The 13,980-nt window shown below is 52.2% G+C and overlaps 7 protein-coding genes across 7 annotated transcripts; 5 read left to right on the top strand and 2 right to left on the bottom strand.

Annotated features, from left to right (window-relative positions):
• Positions 1-944: 944 nt before the first annotated feature.
• On the top strand, positions 945-2,042 carry N7532_002592 (uncharacterized protein; the record flags this gene model as incomplete). The annotated part of the gene is made up of 1 exon (XM_056615086.1): positions 945-2,042. The coding sequence occupies one exon, from the start codon at positions 945-947 to the stop codon at positions 2,040-2,042; it is 1,098 nt and encodes a 365-aa protein (XP_056478058.1).
• A 399-nt stretch (positions 2,043-2,441) lies between these two features.
• On the bottom strand, positions 2,442-2,697 carry N7532_002591 (uncharacterized protein; the record flags this gene model as incomplete). Its single annotated transcript, XM_056615085.1, has 2 exons — positions 2,442-2,612; positions 2,677-2,697. 2 exons carry the CDS (start codon positions 2,695-2,697, stop codon positions 2,442-2,444), a joined length of 192 nt encoding a protein of 63 aa, XP_056478057.1.
• Positions 2,698-3,897: 1,200 nt separating this feature from the next.
• Positions 3,898-5,164, bottom strand: N7532_002590 (putative extracellular exo-polygalacturonase; the record flags this gene model as incomplete). Its single annotated transcript, XM_056615084.1, has 2 exons — positions 3,898-4,705; positions 4,764-5,164. 2 exons carry the CDS (start codon positions 5,162-5,164, stop codon positions 3,898-3,900), a joined length of 1,209 nt encoding a protein of 402 aa, XP_056478056.1.
• Positions 5,165-6,020: 856 nt separating this feature from the next.
• Positions 6,021-7,115, top strand: pmeA (putative pectin methylesterase; the record flags this gene model as incomplete). Its single annotated transcript, XM_056615083.1, has 3 exons — positions 6,021-6,460; positions 6,515-6,627; positions 6,688-7,115. The coding sequence occupies 3 exons, from the start codon at positions 6,021-6,023 to the stop codon at positions 7,113-7,115; spliced, it is 981 nt and encodes a 326-aa protein (XP_056478055.1).
• A 1,116-nt stretch (positions 7,116-8,231) lies between these two features.
• On the top strand, positions 8,232-8,798 carry N7532_002588 (uncharacterized protein; the record flags this gene model as incomplete). The annotated part of the gene is made up of 1 exon (XM_056615082.1): positions 8,232-8,798. One exon carries the CDS (start codon positions 8,232-8,234, stop codon positions 8,796-8,798), a length of 567 nt encoding a protein of 188 aa, XP_056478054.1.
• Positions 8,799-8,908: 110 nt separating this feature from the next.
• Positions 8,909-11,374, top strand: N7532_002587 (endonuclease III domain-containing protein; the record flags this gene model as incomplete). The annotated part of the gene is made up of 1 exon (XM_056615081.1): positions 8,909-11,374. The coding sequence occupies one exon, from the start codon at positions 8,909-8,911 to the stop codon at positions 11,372-11,374; it is 2,466 nt and encodes an 821-aa protein (XP_056478053.1).
• A 391-nt stretch (positions 11,375-11,765) lies between these two features.
• On the top strand, positions 11,766-13,912 carry N7532_002586 (aldehyde dehydrogenase family protein; the record flags this gene model as incomplete). The annotated part of the gene is made up of 3 exons (XM_056615080.1): positions 11,766-12,125; positions 12,208-12,389; positions 12,475-13,912. Coding segments are annotated over 3 exons (1,980 nt in total), but the record flags the coding sequence as incomplete, so codon positions are not given.
• Between the last annotated feature and the right edge of the window lie 68 nt (positions 13,913-13,980).

The following is a 13,980-nucleotide window of genomic DNA, read 5'->3' as shown; positions in this document are numbered from 1 at the left end:
GCATCATCGCACTGCAAGATGTATTTGTTCGATGTCAAGCATATGGCTTTCGCGCCAGGGTACGGTTAACCGCCTCCCGTCCAGTGTGGTGGGCGGTCGGGATGTGTATAGAAACAATTCATTCCGATGGTTTCTCGTTTGTTACCACGTCTTCACTTATAGATTCTGGGATATTGAGTAAATTGAGTAAAAGCAGTTGTAGAATCTTTTTATTGAAGGAATCCAGTCATATATAGGAGACCGTCGCTGTTGAGTTAGATGCCCTGATCAGATACCTCAAGAGAATATGTGAAACGGAGCTGCGGAGGTATATATCATGCAGCTCATTGAGAGCGGATCTCTCTCGCCCCGGTTTTAATACAACGCAAGTGCCTCGCTTAAGGACAAGTCAGCTGCAGATACTCATGTAGCTAGCACTAGTAAGTTGATCACAAGCGAATCCTTCAGCCTGACCTACGGTGCCACCTGCCATACTTGCGTACTACATAACGTGGGAGAGTGTAGCAGTGAAGTGGTGAACGGAACCTGCTGCTCCGCCGTCTCCAACCCGCCCCGCCTATCGACTTCCACGCAACTGCAAGACACGAGGGGAGCAACAACACGGTGGCCAGCAGGATCGGCCACCGTCATAATCGCATTAGCAATCAGGCCACGCCAAGACATGTCACTAACGCTCCATACCAACCGACCCCCTCTTCGACCTGGGCCCCTCTCCCACCAGGAACCAGGCACCTTCCTGGATGCGCAGACCATGACCACTCTGTGAATCGACTCGTTCACACACCACGAGCTGAAATGAGCGAGAAAATACCCAACAAGCACCGATCATTGCTACTCTAATTGTCGACCGTTGAGCCGCAATTGCGGGGAGAAGCAACGAGCTTCACGCCCTTCTTAGACATAGCCACGATCGAGCACCGAGCTCCTCAATCGTGGAATCGCAAATGAGCCAAACCAACATCCCAGGCAAAACACGCCCACACCTCGAATCCCTCCCACGCGAAATCCTCCAATCAATCTTCCTCCACAGCCTGGAAGTAAACCTTCCACGCGCCTCCGCGCATCTCAGCCGCGCCCTCTCCAACCAGCTCCTCTACACCTGGTTAATCAGGCTAGCATTCAGCAGCACGAATCCAGGGTCTCGAGAAGACTTCTTCACTTCGGATTTTCTGCCTCCGCCTCTGGACTTTTGGTCTCTCTCTTGGGAAGATCGACAACAGCTCCAAACGGCACTTTTAACATGTCGCTGGTGTACGCTGCCTCTTATCCGAAAATGTCAACGCGAATATGTCCATCATGCTATTCGGCGTAAATGCGGGGATCTTGCGTTCGCACCTGAAGATCGGGAATTGCTACATCGACTGGATAGTCGCTTTGAGAATCTCGCTGAATGCGACAATGCAGCTGAAGGTCGGAGGGGGAAAGGTGATCTCGTGATTCCCGCACAACTTCAGCAAAAGAGACACTCAACCAACGACCCAAACCAAAATCAAACCGACAGAACACCCTCAGAACCAACACAACCTCCAGAAGAAACAACCCATCCAGACCACAAACTCTCAATCTGGCTCCAAATCGGTGCAATCCAAATCCGCCCCCAAAACGAAATCTACCTCGAAAACAACCTCTACCGGTTACCCAGCTCCCAAATCCTAAAACCCGGCCGCATCCCAAACAAACTCCTCCGCCGACCCTGGAGCGACGCGCAGTTCGAATTTCTCACCCTCCTCGCGCAAGACTTCTACCTCGACGAAGACGAGCATGAGGCGGAGCGATCGGCTCTCATTACGACGCGGCTTATTCGGAAACGAAGGATTGAGCCCTTTAAAAGATTGCTGCGGATGTATTTTCGTAGTGCTAATTGTCGTGTGCCGGCGCGATGGCCTTTACTTCCGGAGCATTTCGAGGCTATTATGAGGTTTGGGGTAGGGAATGGTGATCCGTTCGCTGGGGTTGTGCTTGAGGAGAGGTGGGGGGATATTCCGGTTGAGGTTAAGGAGGATTTGGTTAGGTATTTTGGGAGGTATGAGGAATTCCTATGATATCCATGTGTGGTGGAGGTGGATGGGGATATTCGGTGCTGGACTATTATCGGGAGATACTTTTTATGGTCTGTATGAAGCTTGAGATTGCATATACTATACCCTACAACCGTGGTCTACACAGCGTACAGCGTAGAATAAGACAACGTCATATGATGTATATCATACTAAAACTCCCATTGATGCAGTCATAGCATCAAGCAATACAACATAGCGTAACAATCCAATACGCCTGGGTATGTAGCCAAATAATAATAACACAAAACCAGCCTAGCGGCCAGCATACAATCACAAAGCACCCACATACCCTCCTCCGACCCTACCAAGCAAAAGAATTAACACACATCAATCATGACTCGTAGCCAACGGCATCCTCATGAATTAATCAGGGAGGGACGGCTATACAGCCGCCCTAGTCCGTTTCCGCCGCGAGCAGTAGCCGCAGGTCAGGCAGGAGATAATGACATCGATGACGGTGACGACGCCGTTGATGATGGCGTGGAGGACGGAGCCAATCGCGTTGACGACGGCCATAAGGCAGGAGCCGATGGCCCGGAAGACGCTTTGGATCTGTAGAGGCCGGCGTTAGTTTTCATGTCGGGTAGGGCATGGTTGTAGGTGTTGGTAGACGTACACAAGAGACGACGGCTCCCATTTTGACTGTTCCTTATATGAGGGAGAGGTGTGGTTTGATCAACCCTGAGAGGGGAATAGAGGTTTGGTTGTTGGTGCGATAGTCGTCGAGCTGGATGAGGCGGCGGCTTGGGTGGAGGTATCGCTGAAGGGACGCATGATGGTGGATGGGTGCAGCAGATACAGTATACTTATATCTTGTTGTCCGTAGAGAAAAAAGAGGTGCAAGAATGATGTGATGTCTGAAACAGGGCAGACGTCAGACCAGGGGCAAACTCCCAAGAACTGGCAGGTTCAGGTTCGTTGTCGCTAGATACGTAGTACGTAGGTGCTGTCTGAAAGAGGTGAATGATAGACGAGAGAGCCCTGGAACCTTCTCTCGAAACTAGGGCTGACGTCGATCCGGCACCGATAGCAATTTTTTAAAAGGTGGATGATTTGGCGCAAATGTACGGATGATGCAGTTGGAATGATGGAACGAGAGGAAGATCACCGGACGTGCGAGTCGAGCTGCTAAATGTGGCTCGACCATTCCGTCATGTATGCGCTTTCCCTGATTTCGCGTCGATCGATTGGCACGACGGCCGGCCAATTTTGCTCGTGGCGGTTTCTACGAAGTCAAAAAGGAGCTGTCTGATTGAATTGAATTAAATGATTCAATTTGTTTCACCTGGCGTCCTTCCCCGTATATCTCTTTCCCACTTTGAATTTTACCTAGACAATCTCATTTTTCCCTCTTCAAAGTGTAGATGCCTCTGACGTCACCACCTAGACCTGTCCCAAAGAGGAAAGAGTGGGGTAACTCCCGTCCTCCACGTGATCGAAACACCTCTTCCACGTGACTGCACCAGCCCTGGAGTGTGACTGTCGGTTGCTCTCCCACCAATCAGCGCGTGGAATGAGGAGAATGTGCCTCGCTCCTTGTTTTGGGGGAGAGCTGATCTTGATATCGACGCTCCGCGGTCTCAGCCTTAATGCGGGTCCGCTGATTTTGCGGAAGATTTTTTCAGATCGATGGAGCTGTGAAGCTTTTGAAGGATCGCGTGGTACGGAGGGGCTTGAACCGTTGTTTTATAAGATTGTGATGGACCTTCCATATGTGATGCCATCACGGGTTTTCCAATTTTTTTTTATTTTCAAGTCGGAGTTCATACAGTCGTAGGCATTCGGTAGAACAATATTATTCAACGACAGCATGGAGGTGAAATCCCCTGTTTAGATATTACCCCGAAGCCCCAGACGAACAAGTAACCCCCAACCCACTCGGCGTATTAGCACAAAGGACCTCCCCCTTCCCATTCGGCGCAGTAACACTATAAGAATCAACCTTAACGTCACAAGTGCCGTCAGCCCCACAATTCAAATTCCCCGTAACATCATCGTATTTCCCACTCGTCGTCCCACTAAACCCCTCAAAGACAATCCCCGTCAATTCCGCATCACCCGCATTCTCCTCGCAATACTCCGCATCCTCCCCGTAGCAGCTCTGAATCTGAATCGCATAATCACACCCGTCAACCGTCACATCGGTCCAGGTGACGTTTGACACGGTCGAGTGTCCATGGCTTCCGCCAGATGGGTATGTCTTGATTCCCGCCGCCTTGGTCGAGTTGATCATCGTTGCGCCGGAGACGTAGATGTTCTTCACCGTGTCGTCGGAGCTTTTACCCAGGGATCCGACGGAGAGCCCGTGGCTGCCGGTGCAGGTGATGTCTGTGACGGTGACGCCGTTTGCGCCGGGCTTAAAGGCAACGCAGTCGTCGTCGTTGGAGACGTTGATGTTGGAGAGGATGACGTTGGTGCTTGCGCCGATGTCGAAGCCGTCTGTGTTTTTTGCGGCGTTGGTGGATTTGGACGTCGCGTCCATTTTTAGGTTCGAGAAGTTGACGTTCGTGCTGTCGCCTTTGACGGAGTTGAAGACATTTGGTGGGTTCTTTTGCCGCAGGCCGGAGATTGTGATGTCTGAGCCGCCGGTGATGTAGAGTAGTGTTGGGCGGGCATAGCTGCTATCCGATGCGAAACGGTCGTATCTAGTATTCGTTAGCATGGTCCTGCATTCGATATTGCGGTTGGTGGGTGTAGATTTACGCGTTCTGTCCATTGCCATCAATGACTCCAGACCCGGTCAACGAGCGAATTTTGATCCCGTCGATGTTCTTCAAGTTCATCATTGCCGTGCGGCCCTCCCAATAATCCGTATCCGAGCTGAATTTGAGAAGACCCTCAACATGGAAATCACAGCCGCTGCAGCCAGCAAAGTCGAGTACGCTGTTGAGGTAGTATGTGGTTCCGGCGGGAATCACAATTGTACCACCGCTACCGCAGGATGCGATTGCCGATGTGATGGCCGGTACATCGTCAATTGATGAGGAGCCACCGGCTGTCGGGGTACATGTTGAGGCGCGGGCATCGAGGACGCGACTTGCGTCTGGTAGAGCGAGTCCAAGCGAGAGAGTCGTGAGGAGCGCGAGTGTTTTGGTTGTGGACATTGTTCCGGCCTTCCCACACCGCATGGCAGTAATAACCTGGGACAGTACTATCGCGTAGACATCCCTACTTGCATCCTACAGAATCTTTTATAAGGGTGGATTTCATTTTAAGTAGGATGCAGCAATAAGCGCTACTGGGTTTCATCTTGTTCTGAAATTCCACGGAGTCGTGCCCGTCGATGTGAAACGCCCGCCACCGCCGCGATTCGAGGAAATACTCCTTCGCCCCGTAGCGAGTTTCTTCCATCTCCAGCTACTACTCTTCCTACAGTATTCAACCTGCAGGACCCGGCACACCCACTTTCGCGAAACCAATTACTGCGACCGAATCAACACCCTCGGATATGGCACATGTTTATACAGGGCCGCCATGCCGAATAACGCGGGGAAAGCGACGCCACGGCGACGACAACCAGGGGCCAACGAACCTCAGACGTGGCGTTTTCTCACCCCCGGAAGAAACCGAGAGAATTCAGCCTAAAACTACTACTAGTAGAGGCAGGTCATGCAATCTACCCGAAAACTGCATGGACGCCGGAATGAATTCTCCTAGTGCACGGGGTCGTGTTTCAGGTCGGGATGTCATTCACGGGATTTCCCTCTGCCTTATGCCCTCCCCTCAGGTAATGTAGGGCAGGCTAGGACAGGTGGAGAAAATCTTTACCTGTGGACACCACCGGAAATGCAGGGCCACCGCGATGGAGATGTTTATGGCTTTTGAAACAAAGCCATTCCGAAGACCGAGAGTGATCTGGGCGGATGCATACCACGCTTCATATACCGACGATCGCCGCTGTCCTGTCCTGTCCTGTCCTTGCCATCTTGATCGATAAATCTTGGCAAACACCAGCCAACGATGTACCTTCCCACAGTGCTCTTTTCAGCCCTATCTCTCGGCGCGGGAGCTCTTGGCGCCCCGGCGGAATTGCAGCGTCGGGCTAGCAGGACGAGTGCGCCTGCTGGCTGTTTGACGGTCGGGTCTGGCGGGACTTATAGCACGATTGGCGGTGCTCTCGAAGCACTTGGTTCCTCGACGGCCTCGGCGTGTATCTTTGTCGCCAGTGGTACATACACGGAACAGCTGAAGATCGACTATGCAGGCAATCTGACCCTATATGGCCAGACGAGTGATACTGGAACCTACAAGAGTAATACGGTGACTATCACGCACACGATTTCTTCGCCTCAGGCTGGTACGCTGGATAAGAGTGCCACGGTGAATGTTGTTTCCGATGGGTTCAAGATGTATAACATAAATGTGGTGAATGGGTATGGAAAAGGTTCTCAGGCCGTCGCGTAAGTATCTTTCTCTCAACAAGATGAATTCGCAGCTGACATGACTTGCATCAGACTGGTCGGCAACGCCGACCAGCTCGGCTTCTACGGATGCCAATTTTCGGGCTACCAGGATACACTATACGCCAAAGCTGGATCGCAGTACTACTCAAACTGCATGATCGAAGGTACACCGCACCTCATCCCCCAACCCAAGTCCTACAGGAACCCAACTAACAGAAACACAGGAGCTGTGGACTACATCTTCGGCGACGCCTCCGCCTGGTTCGGCGAATGTGACATCGTCTCCAACGGCCCGGGCGCCATAACCGCCAACTCGCGCGAAGAATCCGACGACACAGCCTGGTACGCCATCGACAACTGCAACGTGAAAGCGGCATCCGGCACCGACATCGACGGCGACGTATACCTGGGCCGGCCGTGGCGCGTGCTTTCTCGAGTGATTTATCAGAATTCACAACTAGGCAGTCTGATTAATGCGAAGGGGTGGACGACCATGGCGGAGGGGGCGACGCCGTTTTATTATGAGTTTAATAATGAGGGCGAGGGCGCGAGTACCGCCGACCGCGAGTATGAGAGTAGTATCTCGGCGGCTGTTAATAAGAATACGGTTCTGGGGAGTGGGTGGAAGAGTTGGGTTGATACTAGTTACTAATTTCGGGGGGTGGGTTGTGGTTAGACTCTAACGAGATGCTCTGTTTGAGGTTTTGAATATTGAGAATAATAAATGATGATGCTTCACAGATGTCGTAGGGTATTTTCTAGTGTAGGATAGCTGCTCTGAAAGACGGTTTTAACATGCCTGTGAATAAATAGGCCGCCTCCGCTGTATTCGTTTCTGGATACCAGGGTCGCTGATGTACATTCAAACAGATGCCTTTTGGTCAGCGTTAGAATTATGGAAACCTCGTCTGCAATTCTGCATGGAAAATTGTCACTGTTCCTCCAATTGTGCGATCTTGCGGGACCTGGTTGGTAGAAGGTGGTGTAGAAGAGCGTCCTATATAAACTAAACTTGGATCGGATCCTCGCAGTTTCGCCGTTCGCTTGACTCATTAGCTTCCGTCGATATCAGAATAGATTCTACTGTGATATGACAGACTCTCATGGGAGCAGTGTCTGGGAGTCCAAGAAAGCAGAATGCAAATATGGCCAGGTGTTCTTGGGGTGAAGAAATCAGTAGAATACTGCTGATGTCTGTTGCGGAAGGATACTGCCATGTCGAAGCGACAAAGGCGAACGCGTGCCTTCCTGTTTTGCCTCGAGGTCGGCAGGCACCCACGCCGATGCCGCCAAGCTTCATCTGGATACTCCTTCCTCCTGTTCCCACTTCCCCTCCTCATCCATCTGCATCAGCTCCAGACCCCCCGCTCTCTGCACTCCCCGAGCCTTAATCCGAGCACAACAACGAAACAGTACGAACTTGGCCCTGCGTGGAAAGATAAAAATCACTGACGAGAACCATCTAGACTCGTTTACCAAGACTCGAACGCGTGATAAAAGTGATCGGTTCGAGTACAATCGCGTCGCGAGGGTTCCAACTTCGCATTCGCGCCGATCCCGATATCAAAACCACAAGCGACATCAATTCGACCCTCACACCAGATACGTCTTTCTCATCAAGCGTCCTTAACATCTTCCTCCTACAGCTACCCGACCATCGTCCGAATCCCTTACGTTGCGCATTCCCGCAATCAAGTCCATCGCGAAGCCCCACAAGGGACGCATCGATCGATCGGGAATTTGACGTCATCGTAGGTAGGTCTTCAACATGGATGAAATTGATGATGACGAGTTTTACATGCTGATATCTGGTCTCTTCTATCTTCCAGAGGATAACCACGGTCTTGATGAAACTGATGACGAGATTCCCCTCCTGATTCCCGGTGACTTCCATCCTCCACAAGCTAACCACGGGCTCCTTGAAATCATTCATCACCCAGGAAGTTTCAATTCATTCGCAATTGTAGAGCCATTTATGGTTTACGTTGCGGACGATTCTGACGAGTCTGAAATTAACCCCCTTTGGGTCTCCAGCTCTGAACCTGACGATACAGAAACGGACTCGGATTCTGACGATACAAATTCGGACTCGGATTCTGACGATACAGATTCCTACACGGATACCTGGGCAGAAGATTGGTCGGAGTCATCGACAGACGACTCGAGCGATTCCTCGGAGGATTCCTCAGGTGAGTGGAACTTCGCTTTTCTGGAAGCCCTGGTCCTTTTATCCTCCACCGCACTTGTGACTGAAGAATCAGAAGCTTCTCAGCAAGCTACAACTGTGACAGAACCAGCAGGAGAGTTCTTTCCTCCTACATCTCCGCAGCAATGAATGAACCAAAAGATCAACAGACGGAGCCTCCCGCGCACTCTAAATCTGAGGCTGCCGAAGGTCTTTTGGCCGGTGCCGAGCAACCAGCAGCGGCCGAACAAACTGCGACAATGAAAAATGCTCAACCACCCGACGGCTTTGGAATCAAAACCATGGATGCATCGACAAATCATGGAGCCACTACGGAATCTCCAGTCCAAATCCCCCGGAAAGCTTTGCCCGCAGAAGAACACCCTGAAGGCTCTGAGCGAGCCATCGAGACTCCTGCCACAACTTCCCCGTCACCCAAGTCCTCTGAACAGATGGATTATTCGGAAATTCCACCACTGCACGCTTATTTCACTTCACCTTCTTCCCGTAACGCCCAAGTGAATTCGCCGGCTATGGAACAAGCAAGGGTGCTTGAACAGCCCGCGACAATGACGGGTCTCACGTTCCCGAACGTTTCTGAAAACACGGAGGCACTATCTGTTAAAGCAGAAGAGGTAGCATCAACCCAACCTCCAGCGCAGGCAAATGAATCTTCCTCTCTTGCAGCGAAACCAGTACAATCGGAGCAACCCCCAACAGGGACTACTACGCCATTGCCACTTACCTCTGAGCCAACATATCCTCTGACAGACAAACCAGTAACAGAACGGGTTACCCGGTCTGCAACCCGAGCGGCTGAAGCTGCCTTATCTGTGGCAGAAGCATCGGCAGAAGCGTCGACAGTAGCCGAACAAGCTACAGCCGAGAAAAATGCTTCAAAACCTAAAGAGGATGTCAACGCAGACGATGAAGAAAAGGAAATACGAGCGCATGAGAGAAGAAAAAAGAACTCTCAGCCTAGCGTCAAGCAACGCAAAGCGGCTATAGCGCCCAAACAGTTAACGGGGAAGAAGACGGAGGGGACGAAAAAGAAAAATGAGAAGTATCAAGTCAAAAAAAAGATGGGAAAGAGAAAATCTCCTTCAAAGCCCAAGGCCGATGCCAAGGACACCCCCAAGAAAGCGAAAAAGCTCGTCAACAAGACTCCCAATCCTCAGGAGCTTCCGCACAACCAGGGCCCAGCACCGACCGCAAAATCTTCAGTGCCAGAAGTTACAGATTTGACGGCTGGATCAGACAAGGAAAACGAAAAGGCTGAGGATGAAAAGGTCGAGGACGAAAATGCCACCACACAGTCCGGTATTCCAGATGGCGAAGCAGGGAGCATATCTGCCGAGAAGTTAAAGCCAAAGAGGGAGAAAAAGGCTCCCTATCTGAATATGAAGCTTGGAAAAACACCCTTCCCGGATTGGAAATTCCCCACACCAGATCAATGCAAGGAGGTCAATGATATTCTCACCTTCCATGATTGTGAGAAGAGCCGACCCGAGGAGATCCCGAAAGCCTCACGCGATTTTGCAGGCTGCGGCGAAGTCCCATTTGTCCTTGATGCACTGATCCGCACTCTCCTCAGTGGAGCCACGACGGGCTCAAATGCCGCTGTTGCTTACGTTGGCCTTGTAAAAAAGTTCGGCACTCGAGAGCATGGACTCGGAAAGGGGAGTGTGGACTGGGAGGCTGTTCAGAAAGCCGAGTTGAGAGAGATTTTCATTGCCATTAAGGGTGGTGGTTTAGCTGATATCAAGAGCAAGAACATTAAAGGTCTTCTCGACTGGGTCCAAGACGAGAACACGATTCGTCGCGATACCCTGCGTGCGGAAGTCACCGAGATCGAGGCCCAGGGGGTACAAGATGGAGATCTTCAGCTGAAAAAGAATGAACTCGCTTGCTTGGATGACAATATCCTTTCTCTGGAGCATCTCCATGCCCTCAGCACTCAAGATGCCATGTCGGAAATGATCAAGTATCCCGGCATTGGCCCCAAGACCGCAGCATGCGTTCTCCTTTTCTGTATGCAACGTCCATGCTTCGCTGTCGATACACACATTTTCCGACTCGCCGGCTGGCTTGGTTGGATCCCCATTGACCGTGCAACCGAGGTATCTGGATTCCTGCACTTGGACACGAGAATTCCAGACGAGTACAAATATTCATTGCACTGGCTGCTCATTCGTCATGGAAAGATGTGTCCTCGATGCCGAGCCGCGACAGGCGAAAAGAGCGCGAACTGGGACCAAGGATGTCCCCTAGAAGATCTTCTTACACGTACTGGAAAGCGCAAGGGTGGCTCTGAACTGGTTTCACGCCGCAAGAAAAGGACAAAGACTTCTAAAGGCAAACGGATTACCCGGAGCCAGAAGTCTGCGGGTACTACGAAGGGCACGAAGAGTCCTCGCGCGAACGACAAGGCAAAAATCAAGAAGACGCCTAAGGGGGAAACAGCCGTAGAGACTTCGGAGAGGAAAACCACGGGTAGGACCACGCTACCTGAGGTTACCGTGGAACAAGCCGAGGCTGACATGGAAGTGGTCGATCAATATGTCCCAATGGTAGATCAGAACGATACTCCGGACAAAACTCAGGTGTCTACCAAGAAGCAGGAGAACCAGACCCTGAAACGGTTCGAAAAAAGGCTGGCCAGTATACATGGCAATGAATCGAGCAGAGGACGCAGGCGCTCAGCGCGAATTGCTGCAACCGTCTGAGCCAGTTCGAAGGCCCCAGCATGAGCTATGCGGTGAATTTTAATTCACTTATGGTTTATTTTGAATTGAGTTTTTACAGCAAGAGCTCGATTTTTACATCAAGAGCTCGATTTTGACGTTGATTTCTACTCTTGCATAACTCGGCGTGGAGTTCGTGCTTCACGATTTAGGACTTGGATTTCTTGCGATGATACCACACAATGGTCTATCTGTTTCTAGCGCGAGAGGAAAATTAAAAATAAAATAAAAATAAAGATAAAAACGACCATACTCTCCAATTTCCCTCTCCTGTCTTTCTTTGCATGTATACTCATCCTAATAGTCCCGCCAACCCTCGGGCCCATCTGAACCGAGCCAAGCCTTCCGGCGTGGCGTGTTATCGATTATCAGGGAAAAAGATCTCCCCCGACCTCGCGACTCTCATCTCCGCCAACTCCAGGGATCACTCTCCATCCTGCACTCCCTCTCGCGCAGCATGGGCTCCCTCATGGCGCACTTCCCGGCGTCGGTACGCTCCATCCTAGAGTTGTACGGCCACCCTGTCTACGCCGAACACGCCCCCGTCGCTGCTGTCGCGCTCGCCTCCTTACTCGCCGCTTACGTGGGGTACCTCTACATTCGATGCCAGCGTGAAGCTGCCGTGACCTTCAATGTGCCCTTACCGAAAGAGGTGCGGAACAGTGCTGCCGGGAAGACGTGGGATGAGGTTCAGGGGTTTGAGAAACGGGTTCTGGAAGATCAGGCTCGAGGGGTGAGTATCTCTAATCCCGGGATTTTGGTCGAAGATGGGATGTTTGCGGGTCAATTGGGATGTACTGACTTGGGACTGGTAGAAATGGGATGAGAACTTGATTATGAGCTATTGTCCGGCTGATGGACGCGTCTTGGGAAATGGTACCAAGCCCGCGACGGTGGAGGATGTGGATGCCGCTGTGCGCGCGGCGAAGGGTGCGCAGCGTGAATGGGCTCAGACGACATTTGGCGAGCGCAGGAAGGTTCTTCGGACTCTGCTAAAGTATGTTTTCCATCCCATTGTGATAGTCGTCTCGTCTCAAGTTGAATGTCGATCTGTATAACTAGACACACACTAACCGCCACAGATACGTCCTCGACCACCAAGACGACATCGTCACGGCCTGCTGTCTTGACTCCGGCAAAACCAAGGTCGACGCCTGCTTCGGCGAAATCCTCGTTACAGCCGAGAAACTGAAATGGACCCTCGACCACGGCGAAAACGCCCTCCGCCCCTCGCCCCGTCCCACAAACTTCCTCATGATGTACAAGAAGAATACCGTTCACTACGAACCGCTCGGTGTCGTGTCCGCCGCCGTCTCCTGGAACTATCCTTTCCACAACTTCATCGGCCCGGTAATCAGCGCCCTCTTCACCGGAAACGCCATCGTCGTCAAACCATCTGAACAAACCGCCTGGTCCTCCACCTTTTTCCTGGAAATCGCCCGCGGTGCCTTGATTAGCTGCGGCCACTCGCCGGACCTCGTGCAATCCGTCGTCTGTCTCCCCAAGGTCGCAGACCATCTTACCTCTCACAAGGACATCGCCCACCTCACATTCATCGGCTCCCGACCCGTCGCACACAAGGTCTGCGCCTCGGCCGCGAAATCCCTCACCCCTGTCTGCGTTGAACTGGGCGGCAAGGATCCCGCCATCGTCCTGGACGATGCCCGCACCCTACGCAATCTCCCCGGCTATGCATCAATCCTCATGCGCGGCGTCTTCCAATCTGCCGGACAGAACTGCGTCGGGGCGGAGCGCATCATCGCCCTCCCATCCGCCTACGACACCCTAATCAACCTCGTCGAACCACGAATTAAAGCCCTCCGCCTCGGTTCCATCACCCTCGACTCCACAACCCCGGATCTAGGCGCAATGGTTTCACCAGGCGGCTTCGACACCCTCGAATCCCTAATCACCGAAGCCGTCTCCCAAGGCGCCCGCCTCCTAGCCGGTGGAAAGAGATATACACACCCCGACCATCCGCACGGCCACTACTTCCAGCCCACGCTGCTGGTCGACGTAACGCGCGACATGCGCATCGCGCAAGAAGAGCTCTTCGCGCCCATCTTCCTCGTTCTCCGCGCCGAGTCCGTGTCCGACGCCATCGCCATCGCAAACTCAACTGTCTACGCCCTCGGCGCGAGTGTCTTCGGCCACAACGCCGCGGACGTCAATGCCTGTGTCTGCGGTATCGATGCGGGCATGGTCTCTGTTAATGACTTTGGCGCGTACTATGCGGTGCAGTTGCCCTTTGGTGGTGTCAAGGGGTCGGGGTATGGTCGGTTTGCGGGTGAGGAGGGTTTGCGCGGTCTTTGTAATCTGAAGTCGGTCTGTGCGGATCGCTTTCCTACTGTTATGGGGACTGGGATTCCGCCGAGAGTTGATTATCCGATTCAGAAAAAAGAGGGCGCCAGGGATGGGGTTAAGGCTTGGGAGATGTGTAAGGGGGTTGTTGAGACCGGGTATCAGATTTCTGTTGGGGGGTGGATTGCGGGCTTGGTGCGGTTGCTTGGGAATATGTAGGTGTACCGCATTGCTACATGGACCTGGTATACTAGACAGAATGTGAAGCTGTAATTACTGAAGGTGGT

This window comes from Penicillium argentinense (genome assembly GCF_028826775.1).
Source record: "Penicillium argentinense strain IBT 30761 chromosome Unknown utg000003l_segment0_segment0, whole genome shotgun sequence".
Lineage (NCBI taxonomy): Eukaryota > Fungi > Ascomycota > Eurotiomycetes > Eurotiales > Aspergillaceae > Penicillium > Penicillium argentinense.
Note: the sequence above shows the minus strand (reverse complement) of the source record. Positions and strands in the feature narration are given on the sequence as shown.